The sequence below is a fragment of the Acomys minous genome, assembly GCF_964271855.1.
Source record: "Acomys minous genome assembly, chromosome: 14".
Lineage (NCBI taxonomy): Eukaryota > Metazoa > Chordata > Mammalia > Rodentia > Muridae > Acomys > Acomys minous.
In genome coordinates, this window is record NC_140496.1 from 85,140,503 (window position 1) to 85,166,839 (window position 26,337).

The 26,337-nt window shown below is 43.7% G+C and overlaps 2 protein-coding genes across 2 annotated transcripts; both read right to left on the bottom strand.

The window, feature by feature from the left end:
- Positions 1-2,167: 2,167 nt before the first annotated feature.
- RRH (retinal pigment epithelium-derived rhodopsin homolog) lies at positions 2,168-16,039 on the bottom strand. Its single transcript, XM_084756362.1, has 7 exons — positions 15,538-16,039; positions 10,000-10,190; positions 6,442-6,541; positions 5,763-5,913; positions 4,755-4,923; positions 3,638-3,816; positions 2,168-2,755 (listed from the first exon to the last, which is right to left on the bottom strand). The coding sequence occupies exons 1-7, from the start codon at positions 15,641-15,643 to the stop codon at positions 2,641-2,643; spliced, it is 1,011 nt and encodes a 336-aa protein (XP_084612488.1). The 5' UTR covers positions 15,644-16,039; the 3' UTR covers positions 2,168-2,640.
- A 2,409-nt stretch (positions 16,040-18,448) lies between these two features.
- On the bottom strand, positions 18,449-25,903 carry GAR1 (GAR1 ribonucleoprotein). The gene is made up of 7 exons (XM_084756366.1): positions 25,649-25,903; positions 25,211-25,421; positions 23,864-24,018; positions 23,212-23,271; positions 20,365-20,518; positions 19,095-19,163; positions 18,449-18,753 (listed from the first exon to the last, which is right to left on the bottom strand). Exons 2-7 carry the CDS (start codon positions 25,404-25,406, stop codon positions 18,740-18,742), a joined length of 648 nt encoding a protein of 215 aa, XP_084612492.1. The 5' UTR covers positions 25,407-25,421; positions 25,649-25,903; the 3' UTR covers positions 18,449-18,739.
- Between the last annotated feature and the right edge of the window lie 434 nt (positions 25,904-26,337).

Here is a 26,337-nt window from a genome sequence, read left to right on the forward strand (position 1 = left end):
GAAGAGTGCTTGCCTGGTATGAGCAAAGCACTGGGTCGTGTCCCCAGCACCACACGAAACTGGGTGTTGGGGGCGGGTGCCTATAAGCTCAGCATTTGAGAGGCAAAGGTAGGAGGATCAGATGTTCAAAGTCATCCTCAGTACAGAACAAGGTGGGTGCCAGTCTGATACACGGGCACCATCTAAAGATGACTCACAGAAGGCCAGGTGGCATGACTTCTAGTAATATTTAGCAAAAAAAAAAATAATTTTTGAGACATTGTCTGACTATGTAGACCAAGCCAGGCTGGCTTTAAATGCATAGTGATCTGCCTGCCCTTGCTGGGATTAAAAGCGCGTAGTATTACACCCAGCTGCAGAGAATAAAATTTTAATCTAACTGAAAAACTTCCTCCATACACACACAAAATGAATATGTCATTATGATAAGTCTTAATTTTCATAGCAATGTGATTCTATCCATCCCGTTTAAACTTAAAACTTAAAAAAAAAAGAGAGAATAAGTTTTGTAAAAATGAGATTATTATATGAAGTGTTATCAAACACTAATAGGATTCGCATATAAACAGTGGAGTCTGAAAAACATTGTTCAGTTTTTTTTGTTTTTTTTTAAGATTTATTAATTTATTATGCATACAGATCTCATTATATATGGTTGTGAGCCAACATGTGGGTGCTGGGAATTGAACTCATGACCTTTGGAAGAGCAGTCAGTGCTCTTAACCTCTGAGCCATCTCTCCAGCCCTATTGTTCAGTTTTTTAAAACGTCATATTACCAGTGTTCAGAGACTAACACAATTAACTCGTTCACCAAATATTTACCAAGTACCTGCCAACCGGCGAACTAAGGACTAGAAGTACAAAGATAAGCTACATGTGGCCACTGAACAGCACATAAGGAACTCGAGTGATAAAGAGAGCCACAGGTCAATGAGGAAGCACAAGAGAGCAGCATGTTTGGCCTGTGTAACAGACAAAGCTGTCTTGTTGGGTGGTACCCGAGCTCCCGAGCAAGCAGAGGGGAGCAGGGATGAGTGTGCTGTGTGTGCAAAGCTTCAAGAGAACCTCAGAGAAAAATAAGCAGTTTCTGTTGTTGGGGACTAAGCTGAGGCAGTAGCCGAAGAAGGCCCTAGATGCCCTGTGAAAAAGCCACACTCGGACTCCAGACAGCAAGAAGAATAAAGGTTAAGCTGTGAGTGGCTCAGGAGATCAACAGATTACATGGGATTTCCTGGTGGCTGTGCGGACAAAGGGTTTAGAGCCGGTAAGAGGGGGGAAGCTGGAGGCTCTGAGTGGGCACCAGTGGTTATGGTCCCAGAGAGCAGCCTTGAGGCTGCAACTTCCGATGGAATACACTGATACCCATCCCTACAAAGATATTTGTATTGACGTGTTCCCAATTTTGCATCTGTGAAAGTGAAAAAAAAATTGATCCAGGCATGGTGGTATACATTTGTAACCCCAGATATTGAGATGCTGGTCACCAAGGTTGAGGCCAGTCTGGGCTAAATAAGGAGACACTGTCTCACAAGAAAAAGTTAAGTAAAAAAATTTGAAACAGTTTAGTTGTCTGCTTTTAAATAATGGTATATTGTGCTATGAACAATATTCACAGCCATAGCAAAGAAGCCCAGTGCTTGGGAGGCAGAGGTAGGCGGATCGCTATGAGTTCGAGGCCAGCCTGGTCTATAAAGTGAGTCCAGGACAGCCAAGGCTACACAGAGAAACCCTGTCTCAAAAAAACCAAAAAAAGAAAGAAAAAAAAAGTCACAGCCATTGAAAATGACAAACTTTGAGTCTACAAATGTACTCACAGAGTGCCCGTGTGACAGACAGAATGAGACTATGTGTTAAAGATACAACAAAAGGCAAAAATACAAAAAGTCCCACTCTGTGTGAACTTAATTCTAGTGACATAGGAAAATATATTTTCAGAAAAAAATGTTAATTTAGGGGCTGGAGAGATAGCTCAGTGGTTCAGAACTTTTTAACGCACTTGCAGAGGGCCTGAATTCGGTTCCCAGCACCTTCAGATAACTCAAAACTGCCTGTGATTTCAGTTCTAGGACAACAGATGCCCTCTCCTGGCCTCTGCAGGCAGCAGGCACACACTATGTAACAGGATGCACAGATGTTATACTGCTATAAAGTGAGCAGTTGGGTTTAATGTTTGAATTTTTTTGTTTAAATAACATGAAGTAATAAAATCAATAAAATTTGAATTTGCATAGCCAGAAACATCAAATAACTCATTTCAACAATTAATTATTGAGGATTATAATTTTTTATTAAATTACTCTAATATTCTAGTACCTGTTTCTTGTTTAAAAGAAAACGTAGTCAAGTTACAGCTCATCAATGCACTGTAATGTGTGCCTTCTAAGGAGAAAGAGAAGAGACTATAGGTTTGTGTCCCTGAAATCATCAAAGCAGGTTTAGCTACTCGCTTATCCTTAAGAGCATAGTAAAGACTCTACAGCAACTACTGCACAAGTGGAGGGGTGTTGGCTGTATGGGAGGAACCTGCAGTCCAATAAGGCAATAGTCTATGTCTGCACTTGATCTACATGGATTTATATTTTAAATAAAATTAATGTATTGCAAAAAAAATGTTCGGTGGTGTATTGTTTTCTGGCATTTCAGATTCCTGCAGGAGTTAATGGGCTTTGAGGCTTATCCATCTGGAGAGTACTTGTCTCAGGCACTGCTTGGTGAGGCTGGCATTTAAACATGGCAAACATGGCCTTCCGAAACCTGCGAGAAGCAAGAGAATACGCATTATTCTATAACGACATGACACTTTTAAGGCATTTTCAATTATGTCAAAAGAGTCACTGCTGTCAATAGACATCTCTAAATAAATTACTACACCCAGCTTCAACATCTCCAATTGAGAACCTTTATAAATATATAGGACAGATAGTTAAAGCCCAATTTTGCACCACTAATGACAAATATGGAAGACATTTGATAGCTCAATCAATCGCTATGTGTGTTTTAAGTGACCCATCAGCTGCCGAGTGCAATGAGTTATTTGTTTGAGTTGGGGATTCATTTTTCACAGGTCTGGTCCTCTGTGCAAAGGCTGGTTGGATTTGAGGGGCCCTGAGAATGGGGTGCTCTTTCCCAGAGACCTTCTAGCAGATTCCGACCTCGTGATACTCCCTCTGGTCTCCTTCTGTACTCTACCTCCTCCTAAAGTCTGTGTGTATCCACAGCTAAAGCTGTTCTCTCAAATCTGTGCATTACCACACACATTTAAACAGACATGTCAGGAGCATTTTGTGATCTATGAAGATTTAACACAGCAAGTTGTTTCATCACCCAGCAGTAATAGAAATGAAATCATCTAAACTTCACCCAGGAAGTCACCCAAGAAGAGACAAGAACTTCTCCGTTACACTCCATGGCTGGCCACTCCCGGTACATATACAACTATATTACCCACCGAGAGACCATCACTGCCTTGTCTACTCTTCTCTTTGGAAAACACTATTCCACAGACCCACTATTCCACTGTCCCACAGTGGGTGGGACAACCACTCCAACCCAGCCAATCAGTGACCAGCCAGGACTTTCCATTAATGTTATTTCTGCATTATCATTTTATTCAGAAACGTGAGAAACATTACTTACTTCTTGTTTGCAGCCACATAAATACAGGGGTTGTAGAAAGTAGAGGATTTTGCAAACAGTGGAGCTATGATGGCCATTGAAGGAGGAATCTTTTGCGGGTCCCCAAAACAAGCCCATAAACACATGATGGAATAAGGGGACCATGCCAGCAGAAACATCAGTATCATTATCACGGACATCTGCAAAGAGATGATCACCATCACCAAGAGGAGCATCTAAAAGGTCTGCATGAGTGACTCATCTGCAGCAGCAGGGAAGTCTACGATAGAATTTTGTTGGTCGCATAAAAGAAACTGGGTCTTTGCCTTCAGTGTTCTTCAGTTTGGTTCCTGAAGTCATCTAAGATAACAAGGGCCTTGCAAATGGCTGTGTTAGCAACATGTGACATTGTGTCTAAGAGTGCTACACACTTGCAAAGAACACCCTTTCATTCGGTGCACTGGGGAGAGCACACGATGTCGACGTCAAGCAAAGATGCTCACAAACCCTCTCCAACCCACTTCTAGTTCTGCCGACAACGGCCCACCCCCATCATTATGTGCTAATCTCAACCAAACAAACGTTCTGAACTCAGTCTGGAAGCACAGTCCTCTCTTAAGGTCTGCGGGTTCTAACAGTAGCCATTCCACCGAGTGGGTGGCAGGTAGACAGTGTGAAGAGGAGCCCTTTGCGCCTTGTTTATATGAGGAAGGGAAAGTCTCTGCTCACAGAGCAACCTGACCAGGGCCTATCAAAGCTCTCAAGGATACAGGACGGATCAGCTCCAAGGAGAAGACAAAGTGAACCATATGCCTGGGGTGTTTAAGCATACCAAAAGGAGAGAGGCAGCCGTGTAATGTAAGCAAATACTGGACCAAGCTGCAGGATGAGAAGGGAGAAAAGTCGAGGGGAAGGTGTGAGCACGGTCAGTACCAAGGTTGGCAGGAATCCTCACTGTGCAGGGATCGGTGCGCACAGAGTCAGCCAAGGAGCCCACAGGCACAGTATCCATCAACCCAGGGACAAACCACAGCAGAAAGAACAGGAGAGTGAAAATTGAGGGAGGCCATGGACCTTTTCCACTGTGTATATTTGAAGCTTCATTACCAACTACATTTCAAGGACTTTGACCTCTCACCTTTGTTACTTCTGCCTGGTCTGTCCAGTGTCCGTTCAGTTGTGCAGTGCAGTTACCAACAGCGTAAAGTCTCATGGATTGGGCGACATGGTAGTAACAGTAAAACATCACTGTCAAGGGCACAATGAAGTTCACCACAATAACCATCATGGTGTAAGACACAAAAGAGCTGGAAATAAGAAAAAACAATCATGACGACTCACTGAATGCCCTAAGTGGGGGAAAAGGGGAAGAGAAAATAGTTGTTAGAAATAGTGACAGTCATTTCATTGTTGAACAGTTTAGGAAGAATGCTTGACTTACATTTCATAGTTCATTAAGACCAGTAGCCTCTAGCCGATGGACTAGTTCCTGCCAGCCAACTCTCTTTGTAAATAACATTTTATTAAAACACAGCCATGTTGATCATTTACATAGTGTTGATGGCTGCTTTCTCAGTATGATGGCAGCTCAAGTGTAGCCTGAAGTTTGACTCTTTACTGAAAGATAGTTTAGAGGACTCTTTTTGTTTTGTTTTTGAATCATCTTTCATTTCCATCAGTGAGCTAAAGGACCCTCATTTCCATGGAAAACCTAGAGGAGAATCATTAATTCATGGTGAATCCTTGCAGGGGACCCTTAGAATGTGCTTGGATACCAGACCACCTGGAAAAGACCGAACAGAAGGGGCCTAGTTTCAGTTAGGACTGCCTACTCCCCAGCTTCACCAACCCTCTTCCCGCTGTGAGCCCAAGTGTGAAATGAGTAAACAGTAGAAGAGTGTTCCCATTGCTGCCTTCACAGAGGAGGACAGAGGAAGGAGTGAAAGGTCAAAGAAAGGAAACAAAGGGAGCCAGATGACCTTGACCTGTAAGCAAGCACAAGCCACTCTTGTGTTTGTCTCCCACTCATATCAAACCATCACTACCAAGAAACATAGTCTATATAAGGAACACTCGCATGAGCAGAAGGGTCAAGAGATGTCTACCTCAGGAGCATCTGGTTATAAAAAGCAAGCACGTCTCTTACGTATCATTTTTCCGCCAGTTTATGGTACAGGTAGCTCCGGTAGGATCTGGGGCATAACTAGCCCATCCCACGATGGGCATCAAAGCCCAAAATAAGCCATTGATCCAGGCGCCCAGGATCATGCTGAAAGTGTTGGCGGTCATTCTTCTTCCTGTTGGGAAGCACATGAAGCATTAGTGTTGTTCCCAGTGACAGGACTCACGCAGCCCCGTGATGACGCGACACAGTCATTAAGCACATTCTCTACAAAGCACCACAGAGCACACAAAGCCTGGCCGTGGGGCTTCACATGCTGACAAAAACAGCGATCGGAAATCTGAGTGATAAAAGTGTAGATGGTGCACAGGAACAAATGCTTTGCAGGCCAAGGAAAGCAACCCATGCACAAGTCTCCAAGGCTGAAAGCACCTAGCCAGTACCCAAAAGTGAGAGTGACCTTGAACAAAGCCGGAAAGGCAACCAGGGCCAATCCTGCGAGGCCTTGAAGGGCCCCTAATAACAATTGGATTGTATTTAAAGCATTCCAGGAAGCCATCAAAACTCTCAAATAAGGAATTCTAGAGAAATAAGACTGAGCCTGATTATACGCCATTATACGTGTACTTTAAAATGAATACATGTTGAGTGGCTGTTATATAACGAAGGACTTCATTAAAAAGGACAAGAAATGCACCATTACCTACATCAGGACAGCTGATGGTCAGGTACCGGTCCACAGCTACAACTGTGAGTAAGCCAATGCTCACCATTCCAAAAAAGATATTCAGTCCCGCGTAGATCTGAAAAATCAAAATTGGAAATAGTCTGCCATTCCGACAGTCTCCCATGCACACACATTTGCATTTTATTGTGTGTGTGTATGTATGTATATATGTGTACATGTGAGTACATGTGCGTGCCATGGTGTGTGTGAAGGTCAGAGGACAGTTTCTGGGAGTTGTTTTTCTCCTAACAGTGTGGGTTATAGAGCATGAATTTGGGTTGCCAGCCTTGCAAATAGCAAGCATTTTTACCCAGTAAGCCGTCTTGCCAGCCTGAATCATGTGCAGTTTTGCTTCATTGTTAGGACACATTTCAAACACACTGAATGGTCATACGATGGAACAGTGGAACAAAGGTTATGGGCATAACCAGTCACTTTTGGACTGCACTTGAGGCCCGCTCTACAGGAAGGACTTCAAGCATGATTCTATAAGCCTTGTCAAAAAGAAGGAATCTACCATGCTGTCTTCCTAACTGGGCATGTGGTTAGACTGTCTTCTAAATATTTGTTTATAGACACAGATCAGTTCTACCCTATGCCACTGGCCAAAGAAACTTCTCTCTGCAATAGACAGCAGTTAGTGCAACTGGTCAAAGTGCTGAGAATAATTGAGTGCTTAGCCTTAAAAGGAACATTTTTTACCAATCCCTCTCTGAGAAAAAGCTCAGGGAACATGACAAAAGAGGTGACAGAAAGGATGCAAGAACTGGAGGATGAGGGTTCACAAGATGGCGGTGAGTGGTGTGGACCTTGTTTAGAAGCCAGAGAAATCAAGTCAGAAAATTTGACTTATTTCTTAAGTAGAAACATCAAGCTCCCTACCCCACTACAGTAGGAGAAACCATAGTGCAAAAGGAACAATCTAGGGACAATCTTGTGCACCCTTGAACATGGAAAAAAGCACGGACCCCCCAGGGGAGCAGACCATCCACAGCGGCAACAGGCAACTGTGGTGGCGGCTGCAGCACCAGCTGCACCACGGCACTTGCTGAGGTAGGCCACGGGAAACAAAACACCCACAGAGGCGATTGATGGGGTGGGGGTGGGGAGGGCAGGACGGGGATCTGAGAGATCAGCCAGGAAGTGGCAAGCAACAGGGGCTGCAAGGGACTGTGAGCAGAGACTGTGGGTGACAGAGAGTGGACCAGCACCTTGTCTCAGTGGTGGGCTGCAACCAGACTGCTGGACGGATCAGTGCACCAAAACAGAATGGCCTATCTACAGGGCAAAAGATTAACAAAAGAGAAGTTACACAGCATCTGACATCCAAATCACAGATCCACTGTGTGGTGAATCCCTCAGAGGAGACAAGCAGCCAGAGGAGCCCTATAAAACCACGGAATCTAGGTGGCAGATCTCAAACAAATATAGATACAGGAAGGCAGAGTCTAAGAAGCCAGTATAATAAAACAGCTCCCTATCAAAGGTACTCATCCCTGAGACCACCAGCTCAGAAAGCCCAAGCCCTCTAAGCAGATGCCTAAAGGAAAGAATAAGAGGTCTAATAACAAAAATCAAGACAGTATGGCTCCAACAGAAACCAATAGATACCCTATTATAGCAGAGCCACAGAAAAATGACCTCAAAACCATACTCACACAGCTATTTGAGAACTATAAAGAGGAAATGAATAGATCCTTCCAAGAATTCCAGGATAACACAAACAAACAAATAGAAGCCACCCAGGAGAAAACAAGAAACCACAAGCACACAGGTGAAGGAATTAAGTAAAACAGTTCAAGACATGAAAACAGAATTAGACAATATTAAAAAACCACAAATCGAGAAAAACAGTGAAATGGAACAATTAAAAAAAGGAAGCAGAACTGGAGGGTGGAAAGAGTGCTCCGCAATGCTGCCTTCTGGATGTGGCATGGCCACTGCACTCATGAACTCGCTGCAGTTACAGTTCCCTGCACAAGTTCAAGCCAAGACTGTTTAACACTTCAACAGACAACACCAGTTTCATTCAGTGGCTTATGGAGTGGGAGATCGAGAGACAGCGAGAGTGAGAGGAGGACAGGGAGGACATGAAGGAGACAGAGAGATGTGTTGGTAATGCCTGGGGAGTAATAGGCGGGAGAGGGGTTGGGTGGATATGACTGAGATGTTTACATGTATAAAATTGTCAAATAAATAAAAGAGAATCTGTTATGGGCTAGAAAGAGGGCTCATCCATTACGAGAATTTTGTTCCTCTTGCAAAGGACAGATCTCAGCTGACTGTAACTCTAGTCTCAGGGGATCAGATGCCCTCTTCTGACCTCTGTAGGCACCAGGTACACACATGGTAAACATACATACATGCTGGCAAAACACATAAAAGGAGACAAAAAAATAAATCTCAAAAAATTTAAATCTATTCTATTAAGCACATCGTTGTTTACTGCTGTGGTATTTGTGATAGCAAACTGAATGTCCATGTGACACATATTCAAAATGGAATATTATTTAACTGTAAAGAAAAGTGAAATTTGTGGGGAAAACGGATGGATGTGGGAGGTGTGATATTAAGGGAAGCGACCCAAACTCAGAACAAAAACTGTGTGCTCTCCCTCAAATGTGGATACTAGCCTGTAATATACATGCTTACATTTCATAGAGGAGATGTTTGCCACTAAATATTTTGTTTCAAATGAAAGGGAATATACATTTACATTTTAATATGTATATTTTGTTTGAATATGCAGATTGTTTTTTCTGTATTTGAATGCTGGTTGGTTAGCCCCTTGGTTTCTTTTCCTTGGGCTTGGGGGATTTTATGTGACTAGTGATCTTCCAACTCTCCTTAAAGAGTGTATCCTTGGTGCTAGAGACATGGCTTAGCAGCTCAGAGCACTGGCTGTTCTTCCAGAGGACCCCGGAGTTCAGTCCCCAGCACCCCGTGGCCAATTGCAACGATCTGTAACTCTAGTTCAGGGGGTCCACCGCTCTCTTCTGGCCTCCACTGGCTTTGCACACATGTAGCACAAGACATACATATATGCAGGCAAGACACTCTACGTATAAAGTATAAAAAATATATATATTTTCAGTCATTGATGAGTCTATTTTCCAACAAAACAATGAATCTACTATCCTACAATATCTTATTTTAAATTATTGGTTTTTGTTTTTGTTTTTCTCTGTATGTGTGGTTTACTTGCACAGGGACACACACCAGTGTGTGAGCATTTGGAGGCCATACGTTGACATGAGTTCTCTATTGCTCTTCATTTGTTTTATTCTTGATAGGGTCTCGCTCTGAACAGGGCGTTTAGCTTAGCTGGCTTGCCAACAAGCCCCAGTCACCTGCCTGTCTCTGCTTCCCTCAGGCTGGGAGTAAAGGTGTGTGCTGCCATGCCTGGCTTTTCTGCCTCCTAACTCGGGTCACCATGCTCTCACAGCATGCACTTTCCCCACTGACCCGCCACCCCAGCCCCAGTTGGGATTTTTAAGACATTTAATTTGCATCTGTTTGCTTTATTTCCAATACCTGACAGCCTGCATATCCAAATTTCCAACTTCCATGCAGATCTGAAGCAGCAGACATGGGATAGCCAATGCTACTGACCCCTATATCAGTGAAAGCCAGGTTAATAATCACTGCATTCGTGGGTGTCCGCAGTTCCTTATACCTAATGAAGATGCCCAGAACGAGAATGTTGCTGAGGATGCTTATTATACCTAAGGACACACACAAAAGTATCATTATTTAATAAAGATGAAATAATTAAGTTACTTCAAAAAGGATAGCAAATCTAGCTTAGTCCTTTGGTTTGAAGAAGTCCCGCTCTTCTGACAACTGTAACATCTTCTGGTAAATAGCAATAGATTAAAACACAAAGAACCTGGTGACTGCAGAAGCTAGCATTGAAGGCTGGCTCAGATGTCATCACCATCGACCATCGGCCCCTAACCTCCCCCCCTGTAGCTTTCATGACTCTAATGTGCTGGGTTTTAGGATACAAGAATGGCCAGCCACCCTCTCCGGTGGCTGTGACTAAATTCCTCTCCCTGTGTCCTGAAGCCTGGCCTCTTCTTCCTGTGTAGTTTGCTTTCTCAAGGTTCCGCCAGCATTCCATCCTAACAGCAATTCTGTCACGTTTTATATGTTTTATTTGGCTCATTACCATTAAGCACATTAAGCACGTGGTAAGATCATGTGACTATCCCAGTATTTCTTAAAATTAAACATGTCAAAATTGAAATTCTTCATTCAATGCACGCATGCACGCACACAGAATGCATATTGCAATATTTGACCACTCAAACCTGGCCAGCTAGATTTCCGGCTCGATGGAACGCCACAGGTGATAGCATTCTCAGCCTTGGAATCAGAACTCGTTGTTTTCTGTCCCACAGTTGGCCAGGCTCAGGCAGCTTTTTAGCTTGAGAACTAAAGTTACTAATCAGCATGCTAGTATGGCTATTGACAATAAGAACTATCATCAAGCCAGGTGGTGGTGGCGCACGCCTTTAATCTAGCACTCAGGGAGGCAGAAGAAGGCGGAACCTGTGAGTTCAAGGCCAGCCTAGTCTACAAATCGAGTCTAGGACAGCCAGGGCTACAGAGAAACCCTGTCTCAAAAAAAAAAAAAACCTAAAAAATACACACACACACACACATATGTGTGTGCATACATGTGTGTGTATATGTGTGTGTGTGTGTATACTTAATGAGAGATCCTGTCTCAAAAAAATAAGATGGAGAATGAAAGAATAAGACACCCAGTGCCAAATTCTGGCTTACACTGTGTGCAAATGTTAGCCAGATCACGGGGTAGATGCAGGCCATCCTCAGGTTCCAATGGTGGAGGTGGCTGTGAAAATCAACTTCAGCAGAGAAGCTGGAATCATTACTGGACTTGGGAGCTGTGTTTCCCATGAAGAAAACTGCTCGATGAGCAATTGCTAGCTATTGTCCAAGCCAATGGACATAGTCGCCAACACCGGCACACAGAAGGACCAGCTAAGTAAGGACTTCACTCTGTCTTGGTGCTTCCATCAAAACCTCCTCAGTCCCCAGTCTCTCTCCTCCACACGGCTCGTAGTGTGCTTGCTTCACCAAAGAATAAGCAACAGCTCTCCTGCAAGTTTCCGCACCCCCAGCACTTGAAGAATGAAAAGTCCAGCGTCCTAAACTTGATTATCTGGGCTGTCTGCCCTAACCTGCTGTTGTCCTCTTTCTGCACATGTGAAGTAAGCCACTGTCCTAGCAGTGTATACATTGAGCTGCGAATCTTGTCTGCATTTTTTTCCCACTTGAAACACCCCGTGCTGTTCCTCTGCATATTCAAATGCTAGCCAATCTTCAAAGTTCAGGCCAAGCCCAATTTAGTCTCGAAGCTGCCTCCTACCACAGGATTCTATATTATTCTCCCTGTATTCCAAAGCACTTGCTTATATCTTTTTTTGCTTCTTTCCTCCTCCTCCTCCTCCTTCTCCTCCTCGCTGTCCTGGACTCATTTTGTAGACCAGGCTGGCCTTGAACTCACAGTGATCCGAATGCCTCTGCCTCCTGAGTGCTGGGATTACAGGTGTGCGCCACCACGACCAGGTTTATCTTATTCTTATGTAATTCAGCTGTTACGTTGTTCTAGCCTTATATGCCCCAAGTTCCAATGAACTGTATCTTGAACATGTGCCACACAGCAAGTTTTAGTAAGTGGAATGCCATAAAACTCCAGTCAGCTCATTTCTACTATTTCTTCAAGCACATTGACAGCAAATTTGGCAACCCTTTAGATCTTGTAAGTTAATGGACAAGAAATACCATGGGGGTGGGAAAAAAGAAAAAAAAGAAGCACCTTACAGCTGAAAGCCCATAAAAGATTAAACATATCAATTGCTGTCTAGCAAGTACTCAGTCAGACTAAAACAACTACATTGGGGGGGAGTCTCCTATATAATGTGAGTACTCCACAAATAATTTACCCTCTTTCTCTGTTTTCTCTAGCACTGCACTATTTCCCTGCTGGTTGTAGGTGCTTTCCAATGGGCAGACAGTCGTCCATCAGTCTAAGTAGCCCTACTCTGGCCCCTCTTTGAAAACACTTTCCCCTGGCCCGGTTCCTGCAGCTTCCCTTCCATTTCTTCTTGGTCTACCTGATAACCTTTCTTCACCACTACCATACTAAATGTGTATTTCCCAACTCTCTGTCCTAGACCCCTTTCCTTCCTGATTTAACATTCTGAGTGGTTTCCCTGCATCTGAGATTGGTGTTGAAACACTCAAGGCGACATTGTGCAGCTGAACTCCAGACATCACCTCCCGTCTCAAACTTGTTCTTCCTCAGATGCGTTCCTATGCTGGGGAACCTCAATCATGGATCGGTAGCATTCCCACCCCAGCCCCGCCTGGAAGTCACAGTCAATTCTCCCTCTTCTTTCTCGGCCCCAGATCAAACCACCAATTCTACCTTCTAGCCCTTGAATGCATCTACTTCGTTTGCCTCCACTAAGTCCCCGCTGCTCTCACCTCAGGTCACTGCAGCAGCCTACTGGTATGGTCTCTTAGCTGCCATCTCAACACATTTCTCAAAGGCAGATCAGGTCACAGTGTCCCTAGTTCACCCTTCAGTGACTCACTGTAGGGTCTGTCACTGTCCGATACTCATCTTTTCAGGCAATGTCTTACCACAACTTTACAGCTGACCCATGATGAACCATTTCAAATCCATCCATTTATTACACTCTTGATTCACAGCTTTAAGCGGTGGAAGAGAGAGTGCTTGACTAATACTAAATTAACTTAATAGCACATTAAATTTTAATTATAAAAATGTCTGTAGTAAGAGTGTATAGAAGCTCAAATCCAAATGAAGGATTAAATAACAAGAAGTCAAATCTAATGGGCTGTAGAGACGGCTCGGTGGTTATGAGCACTTGCTGTTCCTCTGGAGGACCTAAATTCTGTTCCTAGCACCTGGGTGGGCAGCTCATAACCACCTGTAACTGCAGTGCCAAGGGACCCGATACCCTCTTCTGTGCTCTGTAGACATACATGTGGTAGTCACAACAACACAGGTAAAAACAGATTAAATATGGTGGCAATGCACCTGTAATTCCAACCCTCAGAAGGCAGAGTCAGGAGGAGCATCGGTAGAAGGCCAGCCTTAGCAGCACAGCTAGTTCTAGGCTAGCATAGACAGCACAACAAACTGGTTCAAAAATTTATTAAATAAATACATATCTAAACTAAATAAACTCTACTATAAAAAATTCACATAGGTGCCCTTTTCCTCAAAGTTTTCATTCCTATTTGGGAGCTCAAGTGTTGTTTGTTTGTTTGTTTGTTTGTTTGTTTTCTGAAGGAGGAAAATGGGGATGGGAGAATGGGAGATATTGACACCTACAAAGTGCACAGAGGCTTAGATGCGCTTCCTTCAGCTCCTCTACAAAAGCACAAAGACTGCACGCTCTGATGTTTCCCAATAAAACTGACCCGTGCAGTTATACAAGTGAGAGGGCTGACAAAAAAGGCTTCTCTGTTCAAAGCCATGGAGCCACGAAAAACTGTTTGGAAAATGCCTTAAGCTCTTCATCTGCACACATTAGGGAAACAAAGCTAAACAGCAGCTGCAAGACTGTCTTAGGAAATTTCCTTTGCATACTAATCTTGTGACCAGTTTTTTGTTTTGTTGTTTTGTTTGCTTGCTTGTTTGTTTGTTTGAGGCAGTCTCACTGTGTAGCCCGGGTGTTTCTGGAATCTTCAGAATTCTTATGCTTCAGCCTCTAAAATGCCACATCAGTGTTGGATTCCCTTGTCACATACATTTAACTGAACCAAAACATGTACACAGTGTCTCCGTGTAATTCTGGAAATGTGGGCCCACTTTTTGCTTTTAACCACATAGAAGTACTTAAATGAATTAGTTACTGTAAAAGGAAAGTGCTATCTATAGCCCAAGTCAACTGTGAGGTAAAAACTAAGCGGCTGTGAAGGAGGCACATGGAGATATATTTCTCACTCTTTTTAGAAACATGCTTGAAATTTTTCATAAAAGCCAACCCAAAAAGTAACAAGCCCAATACAAGCTACTAAAGCTTGCCACTGCCTATACAGTTTGCAATTACGTGTTTGCTGATTATAAAAGGCACGCCTCGGATAGTATTTGTCATTTTCCTCACCCTCTTTCCTACAAACAAGCCTTTATCTCAATCTGATATTTGCACCAACAAAAGCATATTATCAACAGGCACCCATGTCCCTTAGGTGCCGCCTTGGTGACATTTAATATACTCTTCAGATCACAACAGATCCTTTATTCTTATCTTCATCTTATAAATGAGAACGTGGACCGGGCGTGGTGGTGCACACCTTTAATCCCAGCACTCGGGAGGCAGAGGCAGGCAGATCGATGTGAGTTCGAGGCCAGTCTGGTCTACAAAGTGAGTCTAGGACAGCCAAGGCTACACAGAGAAACCCTGTCTCAAAAAACCAAAAACAAACAAACAAACAAACAAAAATAAATAAATAAATGAAAACATGGGAGAGGAAAAAGGTGAATACTTTGTGCACACTTTCAAAGATAGGGAAAGATGACCCCGCCCAGCTCCCGCTTACCGTGACTGCCTGCTGCAGGAGCTGAATTTGCATATCGTATCTGCATGCTCTTCCTTTTTTAAAACTTTAGCTTGCCCTCCAGCACCTCTCAATTTTGAACTAGATTCTATCAAGAAGAAAACTGTGCAATTTATGCATGAGAAAAGTAAATGATACAAGGCATGCTTTTACCATGGGGCATACTTTGCTCATGAATCTAGAGTAAAAACCAAATATATAGACAATTTTTAATCTTAAAACTCCATTTCATAGAAAGCTTTTCTTGTCCCTCCCTCTTTGCTCTCACTAATTATCAAAATCTCCCATGTCAAGAAGCAGCATTCAAAGTGCTTTTGTTTACTCTTTTATGCCCATTTTCTCTGATCTACACGCCTCCCCTCATGAGCTAGCCCACACTGCATGCTTGTACCCAATACCTCTACTTTTCCCCCCTCAAGAAGCAGATAACTGAACAGACTCCCATACCTGCCACGATCAGGTAAGCTGCAACGATGCTGTGTTCAGTCTTTGAAAAGACGGAACCTTCACTCCTCAAGCCTGAACTGTTAGAATCCAAAGTGGCACTCAGCATTTTGGAGAGTCAAGGCCACCTTCGGAGCAGCCTTTGGCAATGGCGATCAGTCAGAAAGGTTCTTTCAGGACAAATCATTTCCACTTCTAGACCTCAAAGAAAAGCTTTTCACAGAGGCCATCCGTTAGCACATAATTAGGTTAAAGAGGAAAGATTTTCATTTCTAGAACGAGGGAAAATCTCCTTAGTAGAACAAAGAGAAATCCCAGCCACCACACATCTTGAGCACTGTAGGCTCCAGTTTTATAAGCAGATTACCAAGCAAACATATCCTATTCAAGAGGAAAAAACAAAAACAAACAAAAAAACCAAAAAACCAACTAAGGAAACAGCTTGGGAGCTGACTGAACTCATCGCTGCCTGAAATCAAGCACTCGCCTTCATCTTCCATAGCTATTCAGGTAAGGACCACATTTCTGGACTAGGGCTCAAGCTGCTACGCAGTGGTTGCGTTCCTTTATCTCAGGTCCCTGCGCGTATGTTCTCTTTAACAATTTGAATACACTATTGACTCCCACACTTGCAAACCTCTCCATAAATGGTGACAATAATGCCTGGTGTCATTTTTTTTTTTTTTTTTTTTGCTGGAGGTTTTTGGCATTTCTTTCATTTCAAACAAAAATGAGGTTATCTACTATGTGTAACCAGTATGACTGTCTATGTAACAAACACACATTGTGCAGCCTTTCCCTGTAAATACCATCCCATCAGTCCGAGTCTAAGCATATAGCCACATGCCCCATGGCATGGAGACATCAATATCTGCGCCACCTCAGTTACTTAGCCTGCACTTTAACATGCATGTGAGCTCATGTTTAGTCAGCCAGTTTATCAAAAACAAGACAGTCCTAATAGTATTGTCACATAAAAACCTACTATAAACACGCATTGTTAAGATAAATGGGTATTCAACTACCTTTTAACAGTAAAACAATGCTCAGTCAGAACTGCAAAGCAAGGCTCAAATGTTACCAAATTTTAGTGTGGCTTGTGACAGAATCACTACAGTGCCACATGTGTTCATCACCCTTTCTAACTAACGGGTGTTTCTGGTGGCATGCTTCATTCAGTCTAGGGACCGAGATGGGTTACCTTTAAAAAGTACTTCTGTGAGCCAGGCACAGTGGCACATGCCTTTAATCCCAGCACTTGGGAGGCAGAGGCAGGCGGATCTCTATGAGTTCAAGGCCAGCCTGGTCTGCAAAGTCAAGGCAGCCAAGGCTACACAGAGAAACCCTGTCTTGAAAAACAAAAACAAACAAACCAAAAAAGAGTCCTTATGTTAGGAACCTGAACCTACCATGTAAATCTCCTTAGTATTTTGAAGTTCGAGAAATGGGTTTGACTTTCATTAGAATTGAAATATTTCAACAAAACCCCAGACATAACAAGAGGGATGATACAGAAATGTTTAACGACTACATTGTGTGTGCAGGTAAAAAGAGAAACCACACTGAGCGCGGCAGTGCACTCTATAATGCCAGCAGCACTCAAGGCCAGCCCTGGCTACACCCAATTTGAGCTGTCTGGGATATGAATTCCTGTCTCAAATAAAGCAGAGGTTAAGAAGCGTGCAATCTCCAGGTAGTTTGTATACTGATGTCTACAACCCTCCCATCTCTGCCATTTAACAGCTCTTGTTAATGCTGCATCTGTGCTTTGGTGCTAAGGCTCTTCACATGCTGATGGTGTGACTGATAAGGGCTGGCCCCCTTAGGCTCATGTTTGGATACTTGGTCCCTAGTAGTGGAACTGTTGGGAAAGGATTAGAGGTTTGCCTTGCTAGAGGGTGTCTGTCAGTGAGGGCTGGCTTCGAGGCTTCAAAAGTCCATGCCTTTGCCACTTGCAGATCAAGGCGTGAGCTCTCACCTGTCCCTGCCACCGTGCCTCTGTTTTGCCCTATGTATGACAGCACTGATTCCATTAACCAAAACGGGAGGAACTCATAGGCACAATTACATGCTACTAAAACAAGCACTCAGGAACAAGCCGACCACGCTACTACAGGCTCGGTGAGAAGTACCCATGAGGAAGAACACTGCAGCTGGTGCCACTCCATGCTGAGGTAGCCTAGCTTGCTGTGGAGTTTATTTTTGACAGTACACTAGCAATGGAGACCAAAGCCAATCTCACTTACAACATCCTACCCAGGAACTAGCTCATGTGATAGTCAAATGTTTACTTAAAATGTCACTTTCACATAAAAAAAAATTTTTTTTTCAGAAGACTTTTAGTCAGCCACACTTAAATTTCTATTCCTAAGTTTGCACATGAACAGAGCCACTCAGCTCTTTTTCATTTGTTTTCTTTTCCGAAACAAGATTTCTCTGTGTAGCCCTAGCTGTCCTGGACACTTTGTAGACCAGGCTGGCCTTGGACTCACAGCAATCCACCTGCCTCTGCCTCCTGAGTGCTGGGATTACAGGTGGGTGTGGTGCCTGGCTGCCACTCAAATCCTAATGGACACACACACACACACACACACAAAACCCAACAACAAAAATCCCAAAAATAAAAAACCAAACCTGCAATAGCTTTATTCAGTGTACCAAAAACCACAGTGATGCAGCAAACGTCGCTGCTCAGCCTCTTCAAAAGGAGTTCATCTCTAATTATCTTTAAAGTACTATTCCAACGACATCGTGGGGACAGGGGTTTTGTTTGTGAGTGTATTGCTGCTTTTTAGAATCATAACATCTTTTAAACAAACCTTACCTATGCCCCCTTTTCTACCTGTAGTTCAACTGGTTTAAGCTTTACTTGTTCCTTCAATTTTCAAGAAAATAGATCTGGTTCAATAAACAGTAAGGTAAAGAAATAAAAAAATTTATTTTAAAATATCCAAATACGCTTCAAATAAAAAGTCCTGTTATTCTTTAAGCAGCCACAGCACCAGGTGATGTACAGGCAGGCTGCTTCATGCTCTTTCTGAGGAAACTGAGTGTCCTGCTCCGCACGGTCTACCCGATGCTGACAGTCCAGCTCCAGTGGCACGCAGCACATCGTCACGACTGCTCCAGACCAACTTCAATCACAGCAGCAGCAGACCACGCAGCACAGCGGAAGCAGAAGTGGCGAGGTCTGCCAACTGCACATCTAATGTCCTCTTCCTAATTTAAAGGAAAAAAGGAGAAAAAAAGAGGGTTTGTAACAGTGCTAGTACCCAATGTAAAGCTTAATTAACTTCAGCAGCCGAGCTTATTGTTTGGTAAACTTACATTACCAAACACAATGCCATTCATATTATATATTTTTGTTTTTGTTTTTCAAATTATTAATACAACAAAGTAATTAAGAGAAAGCAGTAAGAAACTGTGTAGTAAAAAGCCAGAAATTAAACATGAGCGGTCTCCACACTAGTTGGTAGCAGGAAATAAAGTTACATGGAAAGAAACTGACAGAGAATTATCAATCTACAAACCCAGTTATTTAAAGACACCTTTATACTTACCCCGGAATCCACCACCTCCTCTTCCTCCTCTGAAGCCCCCACCTCCACCTCTTCCACCTCTAAAGCCACCTTAAAAAGGAAATACTTGTTTAATAATTATAGCTTCTCATTTTCTGATAAGCTGTAAAGATTATGCAATTCCTATCATCATAAAAACTAAATATAAATTTATTTATCTACTATATCTTACAGAACCTTTTAAAAGATAAAAATGGTAAAATAGCAGTTTCCCAAGCAGGGCAGTAGGGTAAACTTGAGATTAGCACCTTTTCTGTTTTCAGTGTGTATATATATATATGTGTGTGTGTGTGTGTGTGTGTGTGTGTGTGTGTGTGTGTGTGTCACAGCATGTACATGGAGGTCTCTGCATACACAACTTGTTGAAGAAATTAAAATTTACTTGGACATCATGACCAGCTCTTGGCATATAATCAAAGTGTTCATTATAGCTAAGAAACTAGAATTCTGTTAAGAAATTCTTGCCAGGCACTGGCGCACGCTGATGGCGCACGCCTGTAATCCCAGCACTCGGGAGGCAGAGGCAAGCGGATCTCCTGAGTTTGAGGCCAGCCTGGTCTACAGAGTTCCAGGACAGCCAGGGCTATTACACAGAAACACCCTACCTCAAAAACAAAACAAACAAACCAAAACAAAACCCAAACCCTATACAGTCATATCATAAACAGTGACATTTCATTCATAAGAAGACACCAGTCTCCTAAAATAACGGACTGGGAATATTCTAGTATGCCACATTATAGAGCAAAACATTACTCACATGTGCCTGGCTGGCAATGCTGGTGTATACAAGCCTAGTCATATATATAAAGTACAGCACATACAGTTACGTACAGCACACAATGCTGACAAGTGTTAGCAGCTTGTGTATTTACTTCCCTTTCTACTGTGACTTTGCAATGTGTCCTTTCCTAGAGAAGCTCACCATGAAATAGTCTGCCCATCTCACCTGCATTAGCCTCCATCTTAATGGTCTCTACTCCACCCAGAAGCTGTGTTGAGTGTACACATTGCATTTCTCAGAATGTATCTGCCACTAAGCAATGGTGACTGCACTCTAATTAAAATTTCCACAGATAACCTAAGGCTCTGAATAAAGTTAATTGTTTTCTATTTAAGCTGTGGAAACAAAGCACTTCTGTGGAATATGGCCATATGCAACACAATAAAGGCAAGGTAAGTGTGGTTACATGCAAAATTAAACTGCACTGTGTAAGTCAATTGTGGCTACAAAATCCCCCCAATAACTTACCACCTCTTCCACCACCTCGGCCACCACCTCCTCTTCCTCCTCCTCGACCTCCCCTGCCACCACCAGCACCACTGCCTCTGGGCGGTCCTTTCTCACCCGGAGGACGAGGCAGAAACCTCTGCAGTGGCAGCAGCTTATATGGATCTATATAAAACTGCAAGTTGAACAGTAGCAGTTAGTGTGTCAAGGGCAGTATGCTACAGCCCAGACTACTTAGGTTCAGATCCCACTCCTACCGTTTCTACTACCCAACTCTGGGCAAGGACTCACTCCCCCACCCCCACCCTTGCACCTCTAATTACTAGGTTTTCTTACATATAAAAATGTAGATAAAAGTATCTATCACAAAGTTCTGTGAGAATCAAAAGATACACAGATCAGTGCTTTAGATTGCACACTTTCACATAAAAAACTAAGGCCATTTCAATCTCATTTTTCAAAGAAATACATGTATCCAAAAATTTAATTTTCATTTATGAGAGCTGCCAAAAGAAAATTATCAGAACTATAGCACTAAAATTCAAAATTTTGGCAAATTATAAGGATTCCATTAATACTGAACATTGATTATTTAAAAACTAAACCCAGGCTATATTTAGAGTTAAATAGGACATTGTATCGGTAATGAAATGTTAAGGAGGCATACTGTTTTCCACATCTTCTATACAAACCACAAATGAGGAAGGGCTTCCAATGGAAACAAGCGTGTTACTTAAAGATTATATCAATCACCCTCTATATAAGCCCTTGTTCACTTTTCACACCCCATCACCTCAAAAGCACTGTCCACTCTGCCCACAGTATAAACCTATTTAAATGTAAATCAGTCATCAGCCATGAGATCAACTCCAGTTCCTGAGACACGTCAGGGCAGTCCATGTGTCCAGTGCTCTGCGTGGCTAGCTATTTTATTTGGTCAAGGAATCCTACCACCACAGAAATGCTATCTTAGGCTTTGTAATAACATAGGAAGAAAAAAAAATGGAGGGGGGGCACTAAATAAATCCTCAAATAATCATGCAGTAGGAGGCAGGGATCAGAATGGCTTCAAGGGCCTCTAACAGCTAACTTTTTCAAGCCCTCCTCTGCGCCGCGTCTCTCTAGGCTCTTCAGCTCCAAGCGCACCATTCCAGATACCTGCTGTCAGTGGCCACTTGCAATCAGCAAGCTGCTGCTCCATCTACTATCCGGTTCCCATCTGGCTGCTGGGACCACCACTCCACCTGCTCCTTGACGCCCACTGAGTAGCACGTGCGCTCAGCCCCAGCTAAGCACTGCCTCTCCACAGCTATCCTTGTGTGTCTCTCCTTGTACAGCATGCTTGTGGGGTCATCTGTCACACACACCCGCTTACTGGCAATTGTGTCAGCCTGCACTAAGAAATCTAAATTTGGGATGGGACCTGAAGCTCTCGTGAGTGCTGTGCCACTTCCCGTCTTCCTGGACAGCTTCTCAGCGTTACGTCAAGGCTGTCTGCCATATGGACTCCTGAGCTTTTGACTAGCTCAAGTATCTTAAACTCACTGTGCCCCAAATGAAATCCATTGTCTTCCCTCAACCTCTGTTCTCCAATGCTGCCCAAGTCAGTAAACGGGATCATAAACCACAAAGAGGCTGAAATAAAATATCTAAAAATGGTGAGTTAATTACTGAGTCCCACCGATTCTTCTTCCTGTGCTCCTCACAGCCCCGCCATTTCCTCGAGTCCCTTTTGCCCCACAGTATCTGTGACTTCTTACACCTACACTGCAGTCCTTTCCCAGAGTGGCCCCTTTCCAATGGGCTTTTCTGTTTCTCCAATGTTTTTCAAAGCATAACTGTAAAGATCAAGCTCATTATTCAGAAACAATGCTAAAACTAAAATCTAATCGCTTTCTCATAACTTACCAACCTCCTTCCTACCTCACCAGCCTTTAACCTCAGAGCCTCCGCCCACCCATGCTAAACATGCTATCCCACTGGATCCCTGTGCAGTCTCCATCCCACACACTGCAGTTTTCTCTGTGCAGAATACACTTCCTGCTCTGTGGCTAGCCCAAGGCTTAAGCACTTGCCTAACATCAAAGTTCCGCAGCTTTCTTTCTGGAAACTGCATTGTGGATGCTACTTATAGCAGCAACTGGGTCACATTTCTAAGAATGGGACCTTAAACAGTGTAATCTAAAGCGCTATCCTTGGGTATCTGTCATGTGCACCAGGTGTAGGAATCTTTCCTGATTAACTTTAACTTCCAAAGCGCCACCTCGAGGAAGGCTAAGACTAAATGTGGTCCCACTAGAGAGTTTCACAGCAACCTCTTGTTTTTTTAAACAGTATATACCATGTAAACAAAATAACTGCAAAAACATGTAGTATCTATCTGTAACTGCCAAGCACTCTATTCGCCTTTGAGACAGATTACTGCTATGTATCTCAAGATGGCTGGAAACTCACCATGTAGCCTAAGCTAGACTTGAAGTTGCTATCCTACTGCCTCTCCACCTCCAAGTGTAACACCATGCCTGACTAAAATATTACTCTTCGGGACTAGTAAGCTTGGACTAGGTGTGACAGCACACGCCTGTAATCCCAGCACTCAGGAGGTAGAGGCAAGAAGATCACATTAAGTCAGAAGCGGACCTAATCTCAACAAGTTGAGTTCCAGGCCAGCCAGGACTACAGCACAGAGACACTGCGGGTAGGGGTGCGGGGGAGATAAACTCATTGCTTGTGTTACTACCGAAAGCTACTCCTCAGAGCGTCCCTGCAATACACTGGAAGAGCCCTAAGTATCTCAGGTGAGACTATCCTTGCAGCACAGCCATTCCCTTCTGAAGCCAAGAACTTTAACTATGTAGTTTGACTCACCTTCTGTAGCTTTTTAAAGGAAGATGCCTTCATGTTTTCTGACAATTTAACTGAAAAATACTATTAATTATATATAAGGAACAAATATATATATATATATATAACAAATATATTAAAATTTTAAGTTTAAGCATTTTAAAAAGAATGTCTGGCAGGCGGGCAGTGGTAGTGTACTCAGGAGGCAGAGGCAGGTGGATCACTGTGAGTTCAAGGCCAGCCTGATCTACAAAGCGAGTCCAAGACAGCCAAGGCTACACAGAGACCCTGTCTCAAAAACAAAAAAACAAAAAAACAAACAAACAAACAAACAAAACAGTTTGGCTATTATAAGAATTTTCTAAGAAGAAATGACATTTTCTTAAAAAAAAAAATCAACCTCCCCAATTTTACCATATTCCAGGGGAAACATCACATGTAAAGCAACAGGAGAGCCAATACAATCCTGTCGTATTTTAAGGACGGTCACCTCTCCTCAGCTCACCACTTCTAAATACAGATGGTTGCACTCTCGGCTGCAGATTCTCCTTATGGCCTGTCTGTAGCACTGCCATTACTAACTGAAGCAGTCAGTTTCCTTTGACATTTTACTGGCTGAGGAGAGGGGACATCATTCCTCAATGAGATCACTGGCTCATCCAACTAAAAAGGATACAAAATCTCTCAGTTGTCCAAATATCTCATCCACTTTCCCGATTTGTTCCTTGTTTTCTAAATAAACAGGAGCGTTGAAGTAAGGCACCTTGTTTTCCTCTGTGGTACATTTACAGACAATGTCGTCTTCACAGGGATGCATGAACTCTCCTAACACTGAAACAGCACAGGAAAACAGACATGGAACCATTTGAAATACTCACCAACTATGTGGGGAGTGTTCTCAGCCACTTGGCCTTTCCCTAATCCCCTCTAAGGCAGAGCACAGTTATCCACACTGTGGCTCTAAGTAAGCATGACATGACTGTGGGACCTAAAAGAAACTCCCCTCTTCTCTCTGTACCCTTGTAAAGTGAAGCTAGTTTTGCCTACAAAACTAACTCCCCACCTTCAACAACCAGAACCTTTTATTCATAGTATTAGCCAGATTCTACTTACTACGTTTCCTTTGGAATCTCTTCCCCATCCATGAGTCCACTGCACAGCCTTCACGGCTGCAGGGACCACGGGGCAGCCATGAATAGCTATGAATGTGGCCGAAGACAAAATGGTACACTTCATTGAAATATCTTTTGCGGGGTTGTTAAAGGGTAAGGGTGTGTGTGTGTGTGTGTGTGTGTGTGTGTGTGTGTGTGTGTGTGTGTGTGTGTTTGTGTGTGTGTATACAGTGTGCCAACTCAGCTCTTCGGTTCTGGAGTGTCAACTTTGTAGACAACAACACCATGCTGCAATGGTAAAAGGCTGGCCCTATCTCCTACCTTTCCAAGTGTTCTTCATGCCGCCATATTAAACATGGTTCTCCACACCTCATATGTGGCTTACTACAACAGCCCCTTGACGGTAGCCATTCGGACCAGCAAATCCATGCTGCACACAGATCCCACCCCTCTCTTACTTTCCATGACTTTCATCCCTCTCTGATAATTACTTTAGACATTTCCCTTGTCATCTCCCCCCAAGCAGCTTTCCTTTTTTTTTTTTTTTCATTTCCCTTGCCCATCAATTATAACCAAAAGCCATTAACTATGAAGTCTAAAACCTTGGCTTTATATTTCAACTGGATCACTAGGGATCAAGCACTCATCTTCCTACGAGACCAAAGAAACTTAATCCTGAAGTTATTTTCTCTGTTTTAGACGGGGCTAGCCACTCAATATTGTCTGGTTTTCATCTTTCCAGCCCAAATCCAAGTTCACCTCCACACCGTATTTTGGTCCTCATGATCCCTTTGCTGTATGCCCTACAGACTGGTCTTTTGGAGACTTACCATCAAATTTGCTAACAGCATAAACCCGCTACCAGACTCCACTCCCACTGCAAAGGAGGTTACCCTTTGACGACGACTTACAGACGACACGTTCTGGAGGTCCTTGATCTTGGAATTTATTAAAGCCTCCACGACCGCCCCCTCGTCCAAATCCTCCTCGGCCGCCGCCTCTGAAATTGCCGCCGCCGCCTCCCCCTCGAAAGTGGTTGTTTCCGCCTCCACGGTTGAAGCCTCCACCGCGACTGAAGCCTCCGCGACCTCCGCCTCGGAAAGACATGCTCCCTCCGGCGGCCTGATGAAAAAGACGGCCCGCTCCCTCCGGTCACTGCGAGCTCTGAGCATTTGTCTATTCTCTTCAGTCTCGCTCACAACACCAAAAGGAGGACGGCAGAAACACGGCCCTGCCACTCGTGCACGCAGCCAGCGGCGAGCGCGGGGAGAGGCGTGCCTCCATTCCAGCCTCACAGCCGCCGCATCCCACCCTGCTCCTTCCCAACCCTAGCCCACCGCTCTACTCACCGCGCCACGTGCGTCTCTAGCCCTGCTAGGCGCGAGCGCGGAGGAACACTTCCGGCGCGCTCAAACCTTCTCGGCCACCGTACCAGTGCAATTTTACCAGACTAGAAACTCTGAAGGGCTGGTCTGCAGGAAGAGTCTGTCACTAGCAGACGGAGAGGTCCAAGTGACTTCCCGAATAGAGCATACAGCACCGGAAGAGAAACACTCTTCCCTAGCACTCAACCTGGCAAGGATGGCGGAAGTGACACAAAATAGCAGCGCCCCGTGCGCAACTTTTCCGGAAGTATGCCGAGCGTTGCCCTTGGAGACAAGGGTTGTAACCACTGTGGGCGGCGGTAACCACTGGTGAGGCGGACTATCTGCAGCTGGGGCCACCCGTCAGGCTCTGTCGCTTCTCGAGCTGACTCTGCGCCACATCTCAGTTCTAGCCGTGCTCCGCCGACGATCCGGAGGAGCATGTCAGAACCTGTCAACCGCCAATTGAGTTCTTTGCAGCTTCTTGGCTTAAAAAAAATTTTTTTTGTCCTGTTATTGTTAAAATAGGAAAGCGCGCGTGGGTGATCTAATAGAAAGGCAACCATCTTTTAATATTGTCTCAGGTAATTTACTCATTCATCAAATACGTTTTCAACACCGACAGGCTGTGTTCTAATCTATGGCTACACCTCACCTCCGTCTCCATATCGGTT